Source organism: Vidua chalybeata, chromosome 6, assembly GCF_026979565.1.
Source record: "Vidua chalybeata isolate OUT-0048 chromosome 6, bVidCha1 merged haplotype, whole genome shotgun sequence".
In the NCBI taxonomy this organism is placed as follows: domain Eukaryota; kingdom Metazoa; phylum Chordata; class Aves; order Passeriformes; family Viduidae; genus Vidua; species Vidua chalybeata.
Window position 1 is genome coordinate 39,496,582 of NC_071535.1, and position 24,150 is coordinate 39,520,731.

Here is a 24,150-nt window from a genome sequence, read left to right on the forward strand (position 1 = left end):
ATATTGGGATGTATGTATATGCATTTCTTAGGAAGTTTGGAGGATTCAATAAATGTGGGCTTTCAGGCAAAAAATAAATAATAGCACCTTTAGCTGCAGTTCTGTCTGGTGCAGGTGAGTAGTAGCTTACATCTAGAAATGTCTAAAACTCTCTTTGACTGACTAGAATTTAAGAATACATGCTGCCACTGTAAATTATTATAAGCAGATTATCAGTATAGCCAGTGCATTTTTTCTAACTTTGATGCCTCTGATGTACAGCTAGAGGGAGCCTAATATATTGTAGGTGCAGTTCAGTATTTTGAATTTAGCTCACTGATAGTTTCCTGAATAATCTTTCCACAGGAATTGATTAGGAACCACTCAGCAGCTAATAAAGCTGATTTTTAAAGCAGGCTGCAAAGGGCCAAATATAAGTTGAATATCCAGCTGTAGTATGAACACTTGCTTTGAAAGAGGATTGATGATCTCTAACAGCAGTGGGCTGCAAAATGTTCCAATGAACTTGTCCTAATCATGGGTCATCTCTCCAAATAATAACCCCCCCGACCTTTTTTGATCACATCTGCCTGTCTAGTACTTGGCCACCTTCAGAGAAAATGGAATGCTTGCTCCTCTGTAATTTTGCAGAACCTGTGATTTAGTCATATTCATTTTGGTATTTTTGTCTAAAACAGCCAGAGAGCTTCTGCTTGCCTGTGCAGCTGAATGGCAATAATTCAGCTTGCTTAGACTGCCTAGTGTCCCGAGCAGTTGGATTGTGTGGCAGACAAACAGTACTCTGGCAGAGAAGCATCATCATTTGGTCTCCTTCACAGCTGCAACACATGATTATTCACTCTTTATGCCACAGATGAAAAACCTAACCAGAAACAGATGGGGAGTGAATATTTTTAGAAACCGTATTTCAAAGCATTAACAAGAGGAAGAGAAAAAGTTTTCAGCTTTGGAGATAAAATTTTAAGCCTTCTTGTTAAAGTATATTCAATATTACTTTAAAAATATTTTATTTATTAATAATATTATCCCCCCTAAATAATTTTCTCAGAATCTTTGATTTCCATGTTTCTTGTGGTCAAAGCCAGTGTTAAATGCAAATTCTTTTATTCAAGTATAAGTAGTTGCTCTAAATTAACATTTTATAGTAATGCACAGTGCTCAAATAGCTCATTTAAAGGTTCTTGTTGTTTGTTTGAATGCTTATTTTAATTGTCTATTATTTCTCCAGCATCTAATTGGATTTTATGCAAGACTTGCTAGGGAAATGGAAAAATAGGTCTCATAGATCTTAGAAAGCTTTTTAGTAAGCTTGAAATGTCTTTTGTGATATCCTAAGCATCTCCATAATCAACTCACCAGTTGGCTCTTTTCAGTTATCATAGTTTTCCTGCAAGAGGAAATGATCCTTCTCCTCCAAATTACAGTGTCAGAGAAGGATCAGTTCTGCTTTTGAAGCTGTGTTTGTAATAAAGATATTTTTATGAAGAGAGGAATTAGTTCAAGAAAACTCTAGTTTTCTTGAATATCAAATCTACAAGTCTGATGAGTGCAAATTTTTAATTCCAGGCCAGCAGTGGAGAGTCCTCATCAGTACCAAGCAGAGAAGTCCTGAGTTTCTACCTCAGCAAGAAGGAACATTAATTGTGCCAGTGTTGGGTGTTCTAGTCTTCTGAGCCTTCAACAGCTTCCATCCTGAAACTTCAATATGGATGCAGATGGAGTTATCCGAGTCTAATTTAGTGAGTATTACAGTATTTCCTATGGGAAGTAAATCCTTCTAGTACAATTTTAGAAACTAAATGTCTTCTTATTTTGACTTATCCTAACCCTAAGTGAATGAAAAATTATCCTCAAATTGACATGATCCTCAAAGCATAATAACTAAAAGTTGGATTACAAGATTTTTAGAAGCATAAAAGATAACTCTCTGCTAAGTTTTGGCACTGACTGATATATTTATCATGTTCATGAACTGGGAATAAGAATTGGGAAGTAGTACTTTGGGATGTTTTTTAACCAGGAGCTTCTTTCTTGTTTGGCTCCAAAGAGGCACTCTAGGCCATGATGTTACCAGACTTTTCACTTCCACAGTGAGACTGTTCATGCAGATAACACTGACTGTGTTTAGATTTAGTTTTGAGAACTCAGATCTGTAAGAAGCTCGTCACTTTCAAATATTTCTGATTTCAGTGAGGAGCAAGCTCTGAAAAAGTTCAGGCTATTTAGTGATATTTGGCATGTTGTACTGCATTTCAATATTGTTTAAAAGAAACCCTTCTCTTCATTCTCGATCTACCTCATTTCACCTCATCTATTTTGGGAAAGTCCTGATTTTTGAGTGATTGAAACAGTTGAGATATGTTAAATAATGTTAAAAATTAAAATGCTAGTTTTCTTACTGTTGCTTGAATTTAGATTTAATTTCTGTGCTTAGATGTATCGGGTAAATTTACCATGATGTTTCAGGTATTGAATTATCATTTATTTTGCATTTTGAGTGTTATCTATACAGTGCAGTTGTTATTAGTTACTATTAATTGTTTTTACAGTAGGGCTTAAAATCCACAGTTAAAATCTTGAAACTCTTTTGTACTGGAATTCTGCAAAAACATGATTAAACACAACTTATTTCCAAGAAAGATTCAAAAGCGAGACTCAAGGTATCACTGCGGGGGAAAGGAAGACAAAAGAACAGGAGCAGGAAAAAAAGTAAAACCACAGAAGAACATGGTTAATTGATACATTCTAAATGGGATGAGGATATAAATGCAAGTCTTGGTATACATGACCAGAAAATGTTCAACTGGCATGATTTTTGCACAGGAAAAAATAGTGAGAAATATGTACATATATGTATTTTTAAATTTCCTTCAGTACTGTAGTCTCTTTCACAGTAATGTATTTCACCTCTTAACATTTGTCAACATTTGTTACTGAGTTTGACATCATTGATGATGTTTGCAGGTAAATTAAAAAGTAGCTACAGATGGATAAGACCCTACAACCCAGTGCACCTTTTGTTCAAACACCACACAAGAGCTGTATCTGCATACCTGAATGCATAACATTTGTTTGTGAACTAATCATTTATTATGCAAACATCAAAACTTCATTATATCTAATTGTATTAAATATGTACATGTTATTACTATTTAAAAGAACGAGTATCATTCCAAGATCTGCAAACTTCTCTCTAGCTCTGAGAGCTGCGGCAGAGCCTGTATTAATGCTAGTTTAAAAGCTGGAAGCTAATGCGGTGTCACTGTGAGTGACACAGCACCACCTCTGGAGGCAAAACTTCATTGGCTGTATTCTTTAGTTACAATACAATCAAAAAAAAATTAAAAAAAAAAATCTTTCCTGACAACAATATATTTGTACATTGTTTAAATTTCCCAACTCTGTCCAACTTGGAGGATGGAAGCAAAGAATTCTGTCATGATTAGGATTCTCAGATGCTGAAGAAGGGAATTCGTACCAGAAACATCTGATGATAAAGGCAGAGAAGGGGGCACAGGAAGCAAAGAGAAAGATGCGTCCATCTCCTCTGCTGGTATCCAGCCAGGAGCTCTCAATATTTTTCTTGCTTAGGGTCCCATGGCCTCAGTGAGGATAATGCTTCCTATCAGTGGCCCCCCTTCCCATCACCTCTCCACTAAACTGGTAGGTCAACTTCTTCTTAACTTTCTTGACTTCCCCTGTCTTGCCATAGTTTCTCAAAGCCCGTGCCATCTTCTGGTAGGTCATTTTCTTGCGGTTGCCTTTCTGGATGCCCCAGCGATGTGCCAATGCTTCTTTGTGTTTGGAGGAGAACTGGAAAGTGCCTTTCTCTTTGTCCACCCACCAAATGCTGTCCTTCATGTCCCCACTGCGAAGAAGGTCCAGAAGGAACTGATACAGACGTATCTTTTTCTTGCTGCCTGTGTGAGAGTCAAAGAAGAAAGCCCGTGGAGCATTAGTATTTATGTGTAGTTCCTGGCAAAACAGCAGAAAGTATCTAAGTATTTCAGCTAGCTTGGGAGACGCATAACTTTTTCAGTTTGCAGCAATTTTAACAGTAGACAATGTAACAGTGTGAGGATGAACTGTGGGTTGATATACCAAGAAGAAAAAGCAAGATTAAGTCATTAAAATGGCTAAACATCTGAAATTAATTTGCTAATTTGAAGATAATTGAAAAACATTGCTAATTCAAAAGTAACTTAAACCTAATTTTGGTAGGTTATACAGAATGTGACTCTCAGATACTGAGCAAAGAGAGCTAAATATTTTTTTAAATTGGTTCTTCCTTAACTTTCTTGTCTAGGATTTCCTGGCTGTTAATAGAAATTGGAGTAGAAATGGCAAAAGCCATTTCCATTCTAGAAGCCTGAACAGACAAAGCTGAAGGAGTCAGGGGAGTACATTAAGAAATGAGGTTTGAGATAGTTACGGTTGTGAGATTCAGAGGATGGGAGAGTGCAGTGAGGCAGGGAAAGAAAAGCTTTGGCAGTGGCATAAAATACTAGCACAGCAGTTCTACAGTTTTATTCATTATCCTTATGGTAATATAACACCTGCTCAGTTCATAGCTCGACAAAACCCTTTTGTTTTCACTGACCTGTTTCTCCATGCATAATTCCAGGCCCAGGGTCCACACCATCATTCTCCCCATCTGAAACCTCCAAGGGGGGGCTCTGCCTCTCTATGTCCTCCTCATCAGAGCTGGGCTGAGGTGGAGAGAAGTACATCCGGGGCAAATAGGACACCTTTTGGAGAACAGAGTAGTAGAGGGAGAAAGCAGTGATACAGTGTAGGGCAACAAGATTAAAAAAGGAAATGTAATGAAGAGAGGCACAGAGAAAAGGGGGGATGGAAATGGGGGGATGGAGGTATGGGAAAATGTTTAGTGTAATACTGAGTGACTTAGTTGTTGGCATTTATAATAAATGCCATCCTATTAAGAAACACTTTCAGATAACAGTCAACACTTACACATGTACAACGACATACCTTTACCAGAGGGAAGAATGAATAACATTGTGAATGTCAGAACTTTCTCATATCTTATATCCTATCAAGTAACACTGCCCCTCTTCCCCATATCTCCCCAAAGCTTGCTTTCTTCCTAATGAGTTACTGATCCTGGTTGTCTAAACCCAGAGTGAAACTGCTTTTCAGAACAACTTTTTTCCTAACAAAGACCATCTGGAGCTGAATTCGAAAGAGATGAACAGTTCTGCCCTATCATGGCTGGCTTTGGGTCTGTTGTCCTCTTCCTTTCTCAGTCACAGTACCTCCTGACGGCACCGAAACCCTATGGGACTGTGTCCAAATTTGGAGATGGGATTGTACCGGTCCGTCAGCTTTTTCTCTTAAACTTCCCCCATGAGGAGAGGAGTAGCCTTAACATTAAGATAAGGATATATCATATCAGTCCATATTCTTTTTTCCCAAATGGCTATCTGAAAATTCCCCATTAGGGGGGAATTTCTTGTCTGCAAAGCTAGCAAGCCAATTTTTGTGTTAAATTTTCTTTTCCTTATATAGAGGTTTTGACAGAAGCAGTGTGGAATATACCTCAGCTGTGTAAATTCTCAGTTGTGGTCTGGTTTGCTAGGAAACATGACCAGTTGGCATAAATTATTGCATCTTCTTATTTAATAATGTGAAACAGGCCAGTCTGAAGGGCAGGGAATAAGAACCCAGTCCCTACATTAAAAAAACCTAACTAACATCCTCCAAACTCAGCAGCATATCTTATGCAGCTTTCATGAAATGGGACAGATGATAGTCCTAGAAAGTGAGCTCCTTTTGTACTGCTCTTCTCCTTCACCAGGAAAGGATGTTTTGAGCCTGGTGCCCTCCCCAGGAGACCTCAGACGCTGAAGTAGGCAGTGGGTGTTCATGAGCCACTCACCCTGTGCTGGGTTTGGCTGAGTGGGGCTGTTTGGGTGAGCTTTGCACCACCTTGAAATGTCCCAATAAGGCGTGTGCCAAGGGCTGGTTTGGGGGCACAGCAGCTGGCAGTTAATGAGTTGGCAGATAGGCTGCAGCCGATCTGGCAGGAAGGGCAGGATTGGGCAAGAGCACATGTAAGCTTCCTGTCAGATCCCCAGGAGTGAAACTTCAGCCCTCACCACAGCCACCTTCAGATTTTTACAGTTAAGAAAGCTGCAGCCTCAGGGGTAGGAAGGAAGGGAGAGACTGTGCCATAGGGGAAGGGGAATGAGAAGGTGGGACAGTGTCCTAGAGGGGAGGAGAATGGAGACTGGGGCCCCTGTGGAGAAAAGGGCTGTGGAAACCTGGAGTGCTTTGAGAGGTTGTATGGGAGTAAGGAACCACTTCTCTGGGGCTAGAGTGGGACAGTGGGAGGGGACATGGTGTCTTTCAAGCAAAGGTAGCTGCAGAGGCCAGCCTGCGGAGTTGAGTGAGCTTTCCCCATGCTGTCCCCACTTGCCCTGACTGCTGTATCTTTGCTTACGCTTCCTCTGCACCAGTGTCACACAGTTTTGGGACAGAATCACAGAGGACTGGCCCACGTGCTATAAAGAGCCAGGTTACTAATACAGTTCTGGAGAGAGAAAACTTAAGGAACTACTAGCTACTTTCCATATTCTGAAGTTTTCCCAGGGTCTGTGGCACCAGCGTGTGATTTTCCTTTTCTAAAGTTCTTCTTACAGCTTTCCAACCTTCTCTTTCATTCTCCCTTCAGAACAAATATTTTTTTCTTATTTTAGTATTTCTGAGGCCCCTCTTGGCAGGTTAACAAAACTTTTTAAACAAGTCTTGTTCATGAACAGGTTAAACATCAAATTTGATTTCACAAAGTAATGTGATATCCACAGAAAATTAAAGAAATATCTTTGCACATTCCTCCTTTACTGCAAACACTAACTCTGATATTGCAGGACAGGCATGCTAGTTTAAAGCTAGCAAATTTAAGGAGGGTTAAAACTTGCTTCCTGCTTGTTTCTTTGCCTGGGACTGTGACTGAAACACACCAGAAGCTGAACTTCAGAGTGTGCCAAGTACTATTTGCATGAGCTATTCTAGGAATAAAAGTTAAGTAAAGTAAAAAGCCAAAGATCCCTTGCTGGTAAGGAAAAGAAGGGAAGTAGTGAACTCTACATACTAACATCCACAGCTTGGTAGGGTGTGGGACAGGGAGATCACAGCGCTCTTTATCAAGGTTGTAACAAAATTACTTCCCTGCCTTTCATCCTGAAATGAAAGACCATAGCTGAGTAGAATGAACACGGATAAGCAGAAGTTCCCTCTCTTGTTTTTTGGTTGTGCTTCCAAGGGCATCTCTAAAGGGGCCCATTTTCATCCTTTGCCCTTGGGCAGCGGTAATGGTTGGTCATTAGGTGTTAGCAGTTGCAATGAGCAACTGAAACAACTTAAAAGCTTCCCACAGACTGCTGTTCCATGATGCATTTTTTTAATATTTGTAACTTTCTGTTCCTAATTCTTTTTTTTTGTATCTACATCTTATATTCTATTCCTGATTTTTTGATGGCTTGCAGTTTCCTGTTGTCAGTGTTAACTTACTCATACTATTTTTTCTCTTCTTTCTTTTTGATTAATACAGTATTAACATACAATTTCAGTTTGCTTTGAGCAGAGAAACACAAAATGATAAGCCCATGAATGTGGTTTTTCTCACAAAGTTTCAGCAAGGGTACTGTTATATGCAGCACTGTAATCAGCAAACACTCTTTCCTCCAACTTCAGTTCTACACTGTCTAGTATTTAGGACATTTCATGTATATTGGGAAACTCTTTAGCACAAGATCGTCCAGCTTTCTTACTGCTCCCAGTAATGACTTTGGGCATATTCTTGTAGGATCAAGAGTGATTTCCACATCTACTGTGCTTAGTGTCTTTGCAGTATGATGGAACACCTTATAATTTCAGCTTCAGCGAGAATTCACTGGTGCTTTGGTGACTACTGCATATTGGAGTATCTATTTTTTACAGGGAATTGCCTGGCTAAATGTAAAATCTGAGTAAAGACAAGACACCATGCTTTGGCTTGTGACTTATTTACTCCCAGACAGAAGCACAAGTAGGGTCTCCTCAGCCTGTGGTAGAATTGCCAGTGACTTGTCTTTGTTAGCATTTTTCATACAAATCATATAAAACTGTCAGGGTTCCTTGGAAATATTTAAAACTACTTCAAAGCTCAGAATTACTTCTCAATAGTCATGGATACCCTTGCTATGATGATACAAAGTTTCTCAGCTCTAGTTCATCTGCAGAATTGCAAACCAGTTGATTTTCATTCCAAATGAAACAAAAATTGAAATTCCAAACACCTCCACAAAATGCAGTTCTCTTTTTAGACAGTGTGGGGAGCATGATTTCTCATTATCCAGGTAAAAAGAAAGTTTAAAATACATTTGTCTTGAGTGTGAAGAGCTTTACATGCCCTAAGAACCTAACTCTTTTCAAAAATCTCTTTCACTTAATAGTATGCATTTCCCAATGTATTATTTTCTTTACCATTAATTATTCTCTGAAGTTCCGAGCAGGGCTGGTAACCATACCTGATGGTTGAGTCCGATGTGTGTGGTTGGGATTGCAGAATCCAAGACGTGCATTTGCTCAATCTCCATGTGCCTGTAGAGCTGCTGCAGCTGGGGAGGCTGCACACTCTGCAGCTCTGTGAAATGGTTGTCTCCAAAGGTCTCAAATTCACTGTGCATGTGGTGTGGATGATATTCCCAATAATGATCTAAAGAAAGTAAAAATAGATTGTCCATCATGGCAAGATGAAAAAGTATGGTGTTTACCTGGCTTTCATTGATTCTTACTCCTGTCATGGCCCTTTCTGCCCTCTCCAAACCACTCCTGTTGACCTGTTTGTCTCTACTGACAATCTCTGTAGAGATTTCTGTGACTGGGAAGTATTACTTAGGCCACTCTAAGTAGGAAAATTCTCTCAGACAGTGAGATGGATTTCAATGACAATTTAACACGAGATGCAGAAGATGTTAATGCTGGCACCTTTCTCAAGAAGAGACCATAACAAGTTTCAAAACCTTGTCATTCTTGAGACAACAAATTCTACAGTTTTACATATTGTCATATTATTATTACACTCTTCCTCATGGCATGGAAATGAGGAGGTGGAAAAAATGTAAAGATTATTCTGCAGCTATCTTTCGTCTTTATTTTACTGTGCTAGCAAAAATTTAGGAATGCTACAGGAAAGGCACTTTTCTAGATATTTCCTAGATATTTTTGCTATATCACACATTTTTAAGTACCAATACTAGAGAATAAAAGGATAAACACATGTGGAAATCTGGTGTACACTGTATATAGGAAGGCTGAATTCTAATGCAGACTCTTTCTCTACCTTTTTTATCTCTTTAGTACATTTGAAATGTCTGTGATAATTTGGATTTTTTTCAAAAATATAAAGAAGTACTTAACTAACCACTATAATGTTTCCTGATTCATTTATCTTTGAAATTAAATTCTATATCATTCTCAGTTTTAGATTTCTGGCTTTTTTAGTTCAACAAAAGCCTTCAACTTCTTAGAATGTCGTATTTGCTGCTCAAAATTTAAAATTTTCTACAAGAAATGTGAAGTACTGCTAATCCTATTTCTCATATACAATAGCTGCATACATAATTTTGCACATAAATTTGTGTGCTACCTGTTTTTAAAATCGGTGTCAACATTACAGCCTCTGCTCTGACTGAGCTTGGAACTAATCTTCCAGGGTTCATCTTTTTGTGTATCACTGTATGCATGGCTAAAATTTCTTTATGATATTCTGTGTAACAGTTCTAATTTATGATTAGAACTTACTATTCCACATTCTCTTCCCTTATTAATTTTTTTTTTAATTCTGAATAAATTTTTTAAAATGTATGTGTTTTCACGTTGCTGTCATGTACTCTTACAATCTACTTCTAATTATCCCTTAAGCTAGCATCAGCTCTGAGTGTTTCAGTGTAAATCAGTATATTCACCTCCCTGTTCACACTTGTACACTTCTCCAAGCTTCCTCCCAGCTGTTGACATCCTTCCAACAACACAATGGACAGGATTGAACATATTCCTCTAAATGTAGTTAAATTTATAGAGGAACAATTGTCTCATTCTGCAATATATGTTATTGTGCATGACATCTGGATATTAATGTGCTATGAATATTTCTCTTAAATATCAAGTTAGTTCTTTTTCTTATCCCCTATCTCATCATCTTTCCCCATTTGTGTTTCAAACAGTTAAGTGTAATCACACTGAGGATTTGAAATCCAGGGGAGTGACTTTGGATGTGGCTTCCTTTAGAGTGAACTCAGTGATGTGTTTATACCAAGCACACTTGTACCTGAGAAGCTGTAAGCTCTTTCAGCTGCTTTTGCGCTCAGGCCTGTAGAAATTTTTTGGAGGCTCTGTGAGATCATTTATTACACCAGCACTTACTTTTTGGCCCTTTCTGCTTTTCTGATTCATGAATAAACCCCACCACTGCATGTGAAAGGGGTGGAAATGCACTTATAAAAGTATCCAGCGAGCTGCTGCATTGCTTTGTCATTTCTTCACTTTGTTCTATGGCACTTTTCTAGGGCTATGTATAGATTTTATAGCCCTCAGACATGCACAGTAGTGCTTCTTCATGTTGCAGTTCAAGACAAAAATTTCAGTTTCTAGTGTAAAAAAGTGGGGTTTATGGATGCAAAAGACCCAGGTGTTTTTATATCCACATCTACTTCAACCCTGGAAACAGCAGAGTGCGTTGAAATCCATAATTTACCTAAGACTGTGTTCTGGTAGAAAGCTTTGAGCACTTTCAGTGTGAAACCTTTCCATTTAGTTGGAAGACTGAGCCACACTAACTCATGTTTTCTCTGGGTTAAATTAATGCAGATTTCTCAAAGTAGAGCCAACCATTGAGGTCCCATATACCATGGGCAGCCCTGAATATTAAACTGTTGAGAATACATCCCAGGAATAATCTAAACTCTTGCTCCTTAGAGTGGTCTGGCTCTGCTTGCTGTGTGCAAAGTGCTCTGTCAGAGGGCAATGTATGTTCCCAAAGATCCCTTGTCACTGATAATCCACAGCAGCAAATGAGATCAGTGCATAACTGGGAGGATGACAAAGCCCAGGAAAAAGTCTCTGAGGCTGTCAGTGGCAGGTCCTCACCTGTGGAATGTCTTACTAGCAGCAAATATGGTGGCCAAGAGAGAACTAAGAACATTTCCAACCTGCATAGCAATAAACATCTGTGCACCCTCTAGGTGATCAACTTTTGATTATTTTAAAATATTTTTTTTATCAGCAGTAAGGTTTTTATTCTTCAAGATACCGCTTAGTTTTTTGGAACCTATGACAAGGTTACTGTTGCTCCAGAACTGTTTCAACTTTTCCCTTGGCAGATTAATTAACCCATGGAACACTATTTATGCATATTCATGCTAATAACTAATTAGTAATTATCATATTAATTACTAAATTCCTTTTTGATGGAATTAGATGCTACTGTAAAAATAAAGTAATAAAATAATACTATTAACACAGCATATAGGATTTAAAGTAATGACATAATAGTATTACACTACCAAAAAATCTATATCAGAAATTACTTAAACAAAAACTTATGTCCAAATATTCAAGTTGTGATAGGGAGCAAAGTCCGTATTCTTTCCAGAATATTTATAATTCCGCAGTAATGGTTAGGAAAAACAATATTGGTTTAGTAACATTAGAAGAGAAATTACAAGTCTGACTCCACAAGTCCTTCTGCAGTTAACCATCCCGGCTAAGTTATTGCATATGAAAATAAAAAGAAAGATTTAAATATCTCCAGATATTTGAGTTACCAGAAACTCTTTACTTCTATGCTCTTTGTTAGTGTTGTCAGTTACATATACCAATTTTGTTATTTTCTCTAAAACGTGAAGGTGGAAGGAAGAAAAAAGATAGGAGATAAAAATTCTAGAAATGGAAAGTGCCTGTTCTTTGGGTAAAGGAAAATGTCATTAAAAGCCAAGCTGTACCTACACAACAGAGTCATTATGAGAAATTTCATGTGAAGTGAAAGAGGATGTGAAAAAAATTCTCTCTTACAGAGACATGGAGATCATGTTTGTTTTGGTCTTTTATGTAGTGAAAGGTTAGAGGAAGGACAATAATGAATTCTGAACTCCTTCCCATGACAGAGCGGATGTTAGCCTGTTGGGAAGCAATAGCTGACCTAAAGGCATTGTGTTAATATTCGCCGTGGAGGTGAGAAAACCTGACCGAACGTTTTCATGCACCTTCTCATCACTGCAAATTGCTTTGCTCCTTTTAATAGATGAATAATGGTAGAACCAGGTCAGAATATGAAACAGGCTCAAGGAAGATGTTTGTAATAAATGTGGAACAATAGGCTAAACCTGCATAATGCAGTGCCCAAGGTGCAGAAATTCGTGAGGCAGCTGTTGAGGCGGAAGTGTGAGAGCTCTGCCAGCACACGCTCTGCCCTGGCTCAGGGCACAGCTGCTGCCAGGGCTGCTCTGGGGAGCCTGGCCCAGCACCCCTGGGTGCTTCTGCTCTGGGTGGGCTGATTTTCCAACACATGGTGAACTAGGAGAGGGTTTCTTTCACCACCCCACACTGCATAGCTTACAAGTTCCCACTGTGTTTTGCACATCTGAAAAAGCAAGCCAAGGAAAAAACCCATAGAGGAAATGAGAAAAATATTGAAGGACACAGGAAACTCAATGTCTTGATCTGACAATACAGAATCACCCTTGAGAAGAGTTCTGTGGTCTTGGGCAGAGCATCAATCTTATCTAAAACAATATTAGAATCTCATTAGCTTACTTCACAAACTTCGTGACTTTAATTATACCAAATGGCCTATGGGTCAGGCCCCATCAAATCATGAGGATAGCTTTGAAGAGAGGGGGTTTTTAATGAAGTTTGGAATTCTTTCTCTTTTTCCTATAGCATTTAAGACTAAGGTTCACATGTTTGGACATTCCTCCACTTCTATGTGGGCTAATAAAATCAAAGCTGAGATTCCTAAATGGTCATGTTACTCCAGGATGTGGGACAAAAATAAAATCCCAGATCATGAAATCTAGTAAGTTCCATGAGGCTAGCAACAAAGTGAACAAGGGTCAGCACTCAGCTTCATACAAAAAGTGATTTTTACTAAACCTATAATGTTTGGTAATAACATAGAGACAAAGCTGCAGTGGAATTTTGTAATTGCTAAGATTGCATTAGTGTTACAAAATGTGCTGTTACACTTATAGACTTACAAGCTCAGGGTAGGGTGATGGACTAATACATGATCACTCAAAGGAGCTTCTGTCCAGCATGACCATGTCTCTGTGTTTATTACAGTATTTAAAAGAGTTACACTGCAGTACAGAAAATAATCTCACACAATGCTTGTGGTGATGAACATATCATGCTGTGGTTTTGCTTGTTAATCTCAGTGTTCACCTATTGGAAATGATTTCCTAAATATTACTTACTAGTGGCACAGATCTACAGATTTTTTGTGGACTTTACTACCTATTTGTGTAAATATGGAATAAGAGTTTCCTTCAGTACTATATTAGAGGAAAAGGGACAGTAATGGATGTAGCACAAATCTACAGGTTACGACATTGTCATCTCCCTTTCACAAAATTAATTTTCTAGCAGTGAGAGAGAGGTAGTCTGACACTTGAGGAAATTTTTCTATTTCTTTAACAGTCCCTTGTCAGCAAAATCAGAAGTATTATTCTGTCTAGTGGCATTAACTGGTAGTATTGAGGTGCACAGTGGTACTGAGGAGACCTGCAAAATTATTTTTATGTATTGTCAGTGATCTCACTGTACCCCAGAACTCCTCTCTCACAATTCTGCTCTTATTTCTTCTTTTTATCCTCCTATCTAATCAGGTTCTTGTCTCTTTCATTGCTGTCACTGCAGCACCTTTTTATTCCTTTCCCCTCAATTTTTCAATCATTGTACCTTTATCCACTTTGTTCTGAACACTTAGTATATATTTCTAAATACACTTTGTGGCATCCTTTTCCTGCCCTTCTGCATGGCTCTTCTCAAGACTCTATACTTCTGTCACGTAAACAAAATGAAACTCAAAGTTGGGATTTTCAATGTTTATTAGAAAGAAGGTAAGTACAATAATTTGTGGGTTTTAGTATCCATCTGTATTTTTTGGTTGTTCATTGCTCTTTTGGACTGTGAGCGATTCAGGGCAGCATAGGGCATAGATATTTGTACACAACCAACTATATTACAAGTGCTTTCATAAATAAAAAATTAATTGAAATGTGCATGCTGGGTTTAGGTTGCCTCTTCCATAAACACTTACTATAGGAGTTAAAATATGTTTTTGGGGTCTTTAGGACAAGTGCAGCACAACTTTAGGAACAGACAAATTTCTGTTTAAAGTGTGAGTTTAGGTACTGCTTAGGCTATAACCCAAATAGGTCATTATCCAGTTTTTGTTGTGTTCATCATGAGTAAAATCATGCAATTGATCTGAGAAATGTAGCCTGGAGGCAGCCTTTCAGTAGAAAAATGGGCAGTAAACCAGATGGGGTGATAAAATTATGAAAGATAAAGGGAAGTTTTTGCCTGAGGTAGCCTAGACTTAATGACAGAAAAGTTATTTCCCAGTGCTTTTTCCTACATGGCATCTTTTATATTTATTGTTTAATTGTCACAATTGCCTTTTGAGATAATCAACGTTATCCTGTTTTATGAGTGTGCAAACAGGTATGGGGTGTAATGTAAAAACCCTGAATTTCCATGTGGAATTTGCTGGGTTTGATTAATGAGACTTGACAGATGCCATGAGATAACTTATAAAAACTGAATTAATTCTTTGTCTTCAGGTGTTAAGAATATCACAGGTGTTTCCTGGATGAAATGTAGAGAACAAATTTAGGTAGGAGTCTCTTTCAGCTAAATGCTCAGAGAGATCTTACTCAGTAACTCACTGCTCTTTTGTTGCCACAAAACAGTGTTGTGCTATGATTAGTCCATGTCTTAAATTATAACAGCAATGGGTCTAGATGCTATTTCAGTGGGATTCTTTCAGGGAAACTCCAGGACCTGCAGAGACTGCCACCAGTAATAGAGTAGAATGGTGCTTTTCCTTCCTGAGTCAATATTGACTCTGGTATTTCCAGGGTGCTGTTGCTGGACCATTGTATTGTACGGGAGATAAAATTCACAAAGCAACAGTCTCGCCACTGCATTGATTTAGAGTCCAGTGCCCAGACAACATTAAAATATAGACACCAAAGCTTTGAAATCACATATATAAATTGAAGTAATAAATAATCATACAGCATTTTTACATTGAGTTATGTTTATGTACAAACAGCTACAAGGAAGTTTTACATAGATTTAGAGACAGGAAGTACTTGGGTGTACTGGAGGAAGAGTGAAAGTTAAAGTTAGGTGTGGCAGCATGCAATAGAGATCAAAAGAAAGAGAAAAATATATGGAGTTGAAAAAGGCTAAATACCAAAGAAACCTAAGCACAAATAAATTATCTATGACCTAAGTGAAATGGGACTTGGACATAGGAACACAAGAAGAGGAATACAGTGTTGCAAATCCATGTTCTTAAAAAGTTGAGAAGCAAGCTGAATGCTTTTGATCTGCAGAGGAAAATAAAAACGCAGTAAAGATAATGAAGCATAGAGATTGTGAGATCCCACTCTCCTGGGAACTCTCTGCGTCATAGAATGCTCTTTAAAATGCTCTTTCAGAGAAACCATGTTGCAGTTGCTGGGTTGGAACAAATAATATAGTAATATTATATTATTAATAAAATAATTTTTTGTTCCTGATTCGAAAATATGTTCCTATACATTATAGATCACAGCAATAAATGTGTTCTTTTCTTATATGTCCTAAATCCATTTCCTGTGGTAACCCATGAGACTTTATGCTCCAAGGAGATATTTTTTGACTTACCACCATGACTCTCTCCATCACTGTTGAGATACTGGTAATAGTCATGGGGCTGTCGGTAGAGATCTGACTCATAGGGTACCATATCATCAGAGGGCTGTAAAAAGAAGAGGAATTTTTAGAACAGTAAGTTTATACAAATAGTTTCCAAATTATTAATATAGTTAGTGAAGGGCCAATGCCAATCCATTTTATATTGCTTAGGGAAAGAAAAGAGAGACTTCAAGTTATTACTGAATCAGCAGAAATAAAATGTGTGATGCCAAACACTGGTTTTGGGGAATAAAAAAAGAGTAATCCCAGTAGAAAAGAGATCCAGCCTGTGTACCAGAACTTGTCCAGTTGTAATACAGAAATCCCTTGTATCCCACACTCCAGAGTTCTGACGATACTGCTTTAGAGCTGTTGTAAATATTATGCACAAGTAAAGGTGAAATATTTCCTTTGGCAGTAACAGACATTTTCTTTTACTGATGATGATGATGATAATGATGATTATTGTTATTCCTGCACACAAAAAAGAAAGCAGAAACTTGTCTTGCCTAAGCATGTTGTTTCTACAAGTTCTGACTAAATGGTGGCAGTCTGTTGGAGGGTACTGACACTGACTATATCGTAGGGCATAAACACATTTTCTTTCTCAGTTACTGTCCAAGGTGACGTCTCAATATTTACTGGTTCAAATCAAATGCACAGGGCTTTTAGATACACACAGTGAAGACTTTAGAAGTCCAAATGTGGGCCAAATAGTGAGTTGGATGCTTAGCTGTAGAATTGAAATCCTCTCTATCTTCTTTAAACAGGTGACATAGGGTAACTTGCCCATTTCTCCTCCTCCTCAGGCCTAGTATTCCAATTTGAACACTGAGTAAGATCTTATGTTGTCACAATAAAGGTTGTTTATTATTAGTTGTGCACAATTTTCTTACTTCATTTAATGTTCCTTCTTGTTTATTTCCAGAATGAAGAGTTAGAGAAAGACAGTGTCTGTCATGGGGTTTTCTTAAACCTTAGTCCAGTTAGGTTTTTTTTGGTTACAGTATTTCCAAACAAATTCTTGCACTGTCAACAGCAAAGGAGAACCCAACCACCTTCTTGCCTTTTTTTTGGAAAAGAATCTACTTCTAGCATTTCTAGGTGTTAATAGAAACATTTTAATTCTATTAATGACTCCATCATAACTAACTTTGAAGGACAAATATTTAAAATAATATGATAACTACATGATGGGCGTATTTCTTGTGTTTATATTTCATATGCCTATCTGTATGTCCCAAATCCTTTTCTTCCATAAACCTGTCACATTTTTGGGAACATCTGCATTTTTAAAGTTTATGCTGTGGTAATAGCATGACAGAAATACAGGATAGCTTCTCTTTTTCTTACTCCTCTAGACTGCTTGAGAAATGGAACCTAAGGTAGCAGCTGCCACTAAAATCCAGATGGAGGTGGTAGATAAGTGGCTAGCAAAAGGAAAAGACTTTTTTTTCTGTGTTCTTTAATTCTTCTGGTTAACTCCTTCAGTTCATTCTGCTGGAATTTGGGGATTTAAAGATTGTACCTTTCTGAGGATTAAGATGTTAAAACACATATCAAAAAAACCCCAAAAAAACACTTTCAGAAATTACTTTGGAACTTGATAAATCCTTAGCAGCAGCCATGTGTCCTATTAGTGTATCATTAAAAGACACTGGTAAGATTGTCTAAAACTTCAAGACTTTCAGCACACACACTAACTGGGAGTCAGATCCATGGAATATTTAAAGCCTCAGGAGAAAATCCATCACCTGGCTACAAGCTCCAAATATAATTGGTGGTGGTGGATAATTGCTTTGGGGAAATCTTGAGAAGATGATAACCCACAATAAAGACTTTCTAAGGGAAAGACTAAGGAAAAGAGACAAGTCATCCACAGCAGGAATACCAGTGACAGGACTCTTCTCTGGCCTCCAGAGCTATACTGTAGGTACAGTCTCCCTTTCCAAATCTATGTGATTACAGTAGAATTGCCCTTTATTCACACGGAGATACAATGGGAAGTATAACCCAGATTTTCCAGATTGCAGGGGGGTGGTCAAAAAGTCAGTACAGCATGCATTTCCGCAGTGTTTCTGCTTTTTCTCTATGCATTTTCTTGGTGTTCTCTCTGTGGTTATATGTATTTACTCATCTTCATTCCTTCCACCTTTGGTGTACTCTGATCTCTGACAAGAAAAAGTAATAAGACTGTATTTTGCTTTCTTTAGGATAAAGTTCCAAATGGAATTTCTCCTTTTCATTGTCTTTGCAAATTACTTCATCCCGCATTAGTTCATTTCCTTTCCCCAAATATATGCTTCCTGTTAAATATATAAATGTAAGCCTTCATATTCAGAATTTTAAATTATTATAATTTATGTTATAAATTCAAATTTATAATTAATATTATAAATTACTATAATTCAAAGGAAAGCATTAATGTTCTGTGAAAGGGGAAATGTCAACATCTAAATGGAAAATGCATATCATACTTGTTGGGAAAAACAGAGGTTAAAAAGTCATATAAATGTACAATGTTTGAAATAAAAATCTCTGTTTCTTCTCAACTAAAATATTAGAAATTGATAGAAATTATTAAGAAATTAGTATTTAAATGCATTGAAATTTTAAACACTGATAACTATTTAGCCAAAATTAAACTAATTTAGAAAGAAATCAGTATCCTGTCAATCTAGGCTTAATTTGCTAAAATTTCCACTGATACAACAAGGCATCTATCACTCATATCTTTACAGAAGTATAGCTTGGCAGGAAGGCCAAGCATCAGTCCAAAAGCAGATAAACAATACATATTTTAGCCATGGTAAAGAACATTTGGGTTTTCCTAGTTGTGCTTTTCCTTTTGTTGCCTTCTCTCAGTTTCCAAACTCCCCCACTTCAGACAAATATACATTAACAGGCAATAGTTTCTCACAGTCTGACAGCTGGGAATTAAGTATTTTACAAGTCAAAAGCTACTTTTACAGTTCAGATGTATATTCAATGACCAGAGCTAAAGGGAGGTGTGTTAAATGGACTCTTAAAACAATGATTCCTTAATATTTACAGATCTGAATGACTGCAGAGTGACTTGCGGATACTCAACATCTAAAAATTATTTTACATAGGGCATTGGGGTTCTATAAACTCTGGTTTGAAAATCTGGGGCTTAAAATTTCTTTATTATGGATTCTTGGAATTTTTGTCCCTGGATTTGCTTCCTGTCCAGTGATCCTTTTGATAAAATACCTATGTGTTTATCCTTGTTAACTCATGCCACTGGAACAATCCATCCCCACAAAGGACTTGTAATGCCACCGCTTTCTGTCTTGGTGTCTGATCTTCAAGGGCACAGTAACCAACATGGCAAGATGTATATTAAATATTTAAAAGTCTACTTATCTACTTAAGATTACTTACTTAAAAGTAATCATATGGTGGTTAAAGAACATAGAACAACATGTATTCTCTCTGATTATCCTATGGGGAAGTGGGATATTTCCCTCTTAGAGAGGCTATTTTTCAATAACATGTTTTTAATTGCTTTCTGTATTTTTGGTTTGTTGTTTTGGGTTTTTTTTTAAGAAAAGTTTCTTTAGAAATGTTTTCTCTTATGAGAGAGAAGAGGTTTCACCATGTATTGCTGTTGCCTCTTGTGCCAATCTTTACCCACTTGCCCTGTCCTTCTCTGGAACCTCCCCACCCACACCCATTTCATCATCTTACTGGCAGCTCTTCCATGACACTGAACTGTTTTGTTACTCCTGACAAAAAGCAAAGAATAGCTTATGTTTAATAGTTAACTGATGTCAATGGCCATTTGTTCTATCGGTTGTTTCCATGTAAAAGAATGACTGAAAGCTTTGTTAGGATCCACAGTTGTGGTCTAAAGTTGGTATCTCCTTTCACACATGCCATGAGGTGCAGTGCACTATCTAAGACAGTATTCTACCCTCTAGTGAGAGGTCAACAAACAATACTTTCTGTCACAGAGTTTGATAAATGAGGAGTAGCCTCAGTCTTCCATCTTTGCCCTGAAACTCAAGGGAAAAGCCACAAAACCAGTCAGAGAAAGCTCAGTTGGCATTGGTTAAGAGAGACACATTGGACTCAACCAAATAGCAGTCTGAAAATCTTGTTATTCCCCAATACTTTGTCAGAAGATTCCAGGAAATTGTAAAATCACCAAATGCTGATCTGTTTGTTATCCTGATATAACTATTCAATGGCATATGATTCAAAAATACTTCAGACAATTTCCAGTGATGTGCTGCTGATACAAGCTTTAAGGCCAAGATTAACTTTATTTCCTTGGAAAAAAATTACAGTATAACTATTTTAGCAAAGATGAGTAAAAATATTAGCATGATTACTCATTGGGCCATCCTCACTGGGCTGTGTTGACAGTGCAGTTATGTGGAACAGAGTACTTCTGTGGGGCATTTTTGCTCTCATGCAAAAATACTTCATTCAAAGCTGTGATTTCTACAGGTGGCTACTTAAGGATTCATATAAAACTGGAACCCACTTCAGGCAAAGGTGTTTGACTTAATAATTTTTTGACCCATAACACAACTGAATTCTATCATGCACTGGAAGACACAGACCCTGTCTGCAGAATTTTTCCCCACAAAATTTCTAATCTTCAGAGGAAGATGCAGTACTCCTAATTTAAACAGTGTTTTCCAACTGAAGGATAAGAATTTCCTAGCTCAGGCAAGAAAAAGCAGTTACTGACCCACCCTCAACTGAACAGGGAGGGGTGGAGGAAGAAAGTGTTGCTGCGACTCTTGCCTAGAAACAGGCTCGTGTCCCCACTGAAAAAGTCCCAGGAGACACAGACATGCAGGCCTCTAGCTGGCAGTGCTCAAAATGCACTTAAAGCAATTTTGAAAGAACAAACAACAAAATTATTAAATTTTTGACAGTTTAATCACAAAGCAAAAAATCAAATTGCCCTGTCAAGTGCTTCAGGAAGATGCAATTGGGTTTTCACTTCCAGTTGTATCACTCATCTGAACACAGCCCAGACAGAATATTAACTGCAACACAAATTAGAATATGGGCCAAACTGTGTTCGATTTTCACTCAATTTATTCAACATATGTCCTGGAATTCAACTCTGGGGAAAAAAAAAAAAAGACAGAAAACTTGGATATGAGTTAATGAATGGACAGAAAACTAACAACTGGGTTTTTTTGAATGGAGATGTAATTTTCTGGGGTAGCTAAGGACAAGGTTTGTGTTTCTTTTTAATTTTTTTTTTAAGCCCAAAAAGTAACATACTGAGAAATCTGTATATATGTTTTTTTTAGTTTGTTTATATTCAAATTTCTATTCTGTTGCGCTTACATCAGACCCATTGGGAAATTCTGTGCATTTAAGAAAAAGAAAAAATATTTTTAGAGTCTCTTCATGCTTTGGGTAGATAGGTGGTTTCAGGGGCACTGATGATAAACTGAGAAAATAAAGGGTCTCCCCCAAAAATAAAATAAATACTTTCAGTCATCATTAATTCTGAATATGACAAGAATTCAAAGGGTAATCTTTCTGGATGGAAGATAAGAAATGTCTTTAGTCTTCATTAAATGGGACAAGACAAAACCAAAACTTGATACAAGTTTTTGTTAAAAACCCCTTGGATCTGCATTGTCTCTTTTGTTCTCTGACACATGTATAGCAATTACTGTAAGCCATCTACCATATAAAAAACCAAGTGAACCATCTTATCTGACACCTCTTCAGCTTCTACAAACTTAATGAAATGTAATTAAGGCCTCTTGTAGCCATTCTGCTTAGAGATTTCCCAATAAGGCTGTTTCTGAACAACAGGTTAGTGACATTATTTTTTTCACAAAAAAAAATTTTATAACTCACCGTACAATAAGTTACAGCAGTGCGACAATGCTTCAGAGTTAAGGAAAGGATAGACCTGCCCCATAAGCACACAGAAGAATTTGTATCTTAGAAAAAACATTGAAAGACTCAAATAAGGACCGTAGGTTTTTCCCCATGTGCCAATTGCTTTTTCACAGTCAGTGAATTCAAGAGAATTCAAGAAAAGATTAAGTTAAAAACTAAAATGCCATCATTGAAAAGAACACACAGAGTCCTAAAATCTGCAATATGTAAATCAACTTTCAACAACTCTTCTCTCACAGATTAGTAGACAGTTAAACACATAAACTATGTCAGAGACTTCAGATGATTAAGAATTACAATCTGATGAAAGACGGCTTTTATATCACGTAGGTGGCACTGAAGAAAAGAGATTTACTGACTTGCTATAAACACCATGTACAAAAATACCATACATTTAATCAGTGAAAACAAATGGAGATCAAAATCAGATACAAGTTTGGGGAGGAAATGTTAATTTCCCTTTCATTGCAGTGTTGTCACTAGTTTTATATACTGACCTAAGCCAAACTTCCTGACGTTACAAATACAGACCAAACCAGAGATATTCTCAAATTAAAAAAACTGGTTTACTTTGCCTTTTGCTACTGAACCCAGTGATCCATATTACAAATAAATCCATATACTCACAGGGGGAATAAGGGGAAATCCTTCCATCTTGCAAGCTTGCAACATTCAGCCAACTTCTGAGTGAATTTTTCTTAATTCAGTTTTCAAACATCCAGAATAACTGACTTGCAAAAAATCATATTTAAAAAATGGGGAGAAAAAAGGAAAAATAAAGAAAAAAGAAAAGGAAAAAAAAAAAAGAAAAAAGTGAGATCCTTGGACTCCGTGAAGTCCCTTAGCAGTGGTGGATCTCAGGGCAGGAGGACCCTAACAAGTTTTCATAGTTTGCCCTAATAGGTTCTGAGGTGAACTTCTTCCCGAGTTGTATGCGAAGTTCCTGATTTTATCAAATGTCTGTAGAAGGCAGATAGGCCTTGGGTCTATCTGCACTGTGACATCACACTTGAGCCAGTTTGCATAAATCTCATTTCAGGGAGCTGTGGCGCTGCAGCAGGAAGTCTGCCCCAGCCATGGACAGGTGCTTTGCTGTATAATCAGCAGCCCAGGGCCTGCGATCAGCAGCAGAGCGTGCGGGTGCAGCGCTCAGGGAAAGGCTGTGTGCTTCCCACTGCACATGAACCAGAACCATGGTGCTGCTCTCAGCTTTAATGAGAGATCATAGACACAGTCCTGACAACTTCTGTGAGGCCAGAGCAGTGGCATAGACTTGCATCAATAATAGTCCTGTGTTGAGATTTATGTGGCAATACTTAGCAGGTAGGAAAAAAAGAGGATGCAGTTTCAAATACAGAGCCTTAGGTTTATACAAAACACTGAAGTTATGCCCATGAGACTTTTGTCATCAGCTTTGCACGAGAGTAAATTCAGTGAAAGATACTTTGTCCTCTTATTTGTTTCTTGTGAACACTTCTAATTCCTGCAAGGAGAAAGTGAGTGGGGAAAAGGAGAAAGTATTACATGTCCCTCATGATGACTTCCCTCAGGTCCTGAGTGCCTTTAACAGTGAATAGAGAACAAGATTTATAGACTCCTGCTCAAAGAGTCAGGTGCAGAAATACCTTGTAGAGATTTTGTGTTAGTTCTGCTTACTTAATTTTCTCACCTCTCTTTATCCCACTGTTCTGCTGGCATTTGGCTGTGCCAAACAAATGCCCTTCATATGCAGGCTCTGGCAGTGCCAGAGGCGAGTGGGGCATGGGGCAGGACGTAGGGGATGGGGCCTGGCTACAAAGGGAGAGCGCTCTCATTCTGCAAAATGCCTTCTTGCTTTGCAGTTAGTTACTAATGTCTTGGAAAAGTGAAGTTTCTTTGTCTGGTTTGTTCCCCTTCAGTCTATACTCATGTGCCACAGGTTCTGCTTTTGAAAGCAGCCTGCTTACCACTCACCTGTATCTGTGTGCAAGGGGGAATTTCAGCCACTCCAGACTTCCTCCCTTGTACACTGGTAAAACCAGAGGCCACTCACAAGTTCCTCTCATTCCCCACCCTCAGGAACTCCACGAGCAAACCATATTAGCAATGGGATAATATCAAGAACATGATGGGATATTAACTCTTGAAGCCTCAGACTGGATTTCATCAGCATTAGTTGATACATAAGCATTTAATTCTTCCTTAATTCATACCATGAACTCTTGACTTCAGCCTGGGAATAAGCAAGCTGCTTAACAGTCCACTTCTGCTTCTGAGATTGTTCTAAAGTCT

At 37.9% G+C, this 24,150-nt stretch overlaps 1 protein-coding gene across 2 annotated transcripts; it reads right to left on the bottom strand.

The window, feature by feature from the left end:
- Nucleotides 1-2,833: 2,833 nt before the first annotated feature.
- SPI1 (Spi-1 proto-oncogene) lies at nt 2,834-24,150 on the bottom strand. 2 transcript variants are annotated; one of them, XM_053946889.1, is made up of 5 exons: nt 24,072-24,150; nt 15,943-16,036; nt 8,532-8,719; nt 4,601-4,748; nt 2,834-3,920 (listed from the first exon to the last, which is right to left on the bottom strand). In XM_053946889.1, the coding sequence occupies exons 1-5, from the start codon at nt 24,072-24,074 to the stop codon at nt 3,604-3,606; spliced, it is 750 nt and encodes a 249-aa protein (XP_053802864.1). In that variant the 5' UTR covers nt 24,075-24,150; the 3' UTR covers nt 2,834-3,603. The 2 variants fall into 2 exon arrangements, with proteins under 2 accessions (XP_053802864.1, XP_053802863.1); XM_053946888.1 differs by lacking the exon at nt 24,072-24,150 and adding an exon at nt 22,507-22,817.

Excerpts from the sequence above, each read along its gene's own strand:
- SPI1 (XM_053946888.1), bottom strand. The coding sequence starts at position 22,551 with ATGTTGCAAGCTTGCAAGATGGAAGGATTTCCCCTTATTCCCCCT. Across the intron at positions 16,037-22,506 it reads GATTTCCCCTTATTCCCCCT|CCCTCTGATGATATGGTACC; the intron begins GTGAGTATATGG and ends TTCTTTTTACAG. Across the intron at positions 3,921-4,600 it reads AATTATGCATGGAGAAACAG|GCAGCAAGAAAAAGATACGT; the intron begins GTCAGTGAAAAC and ends ACTCTCACACAG.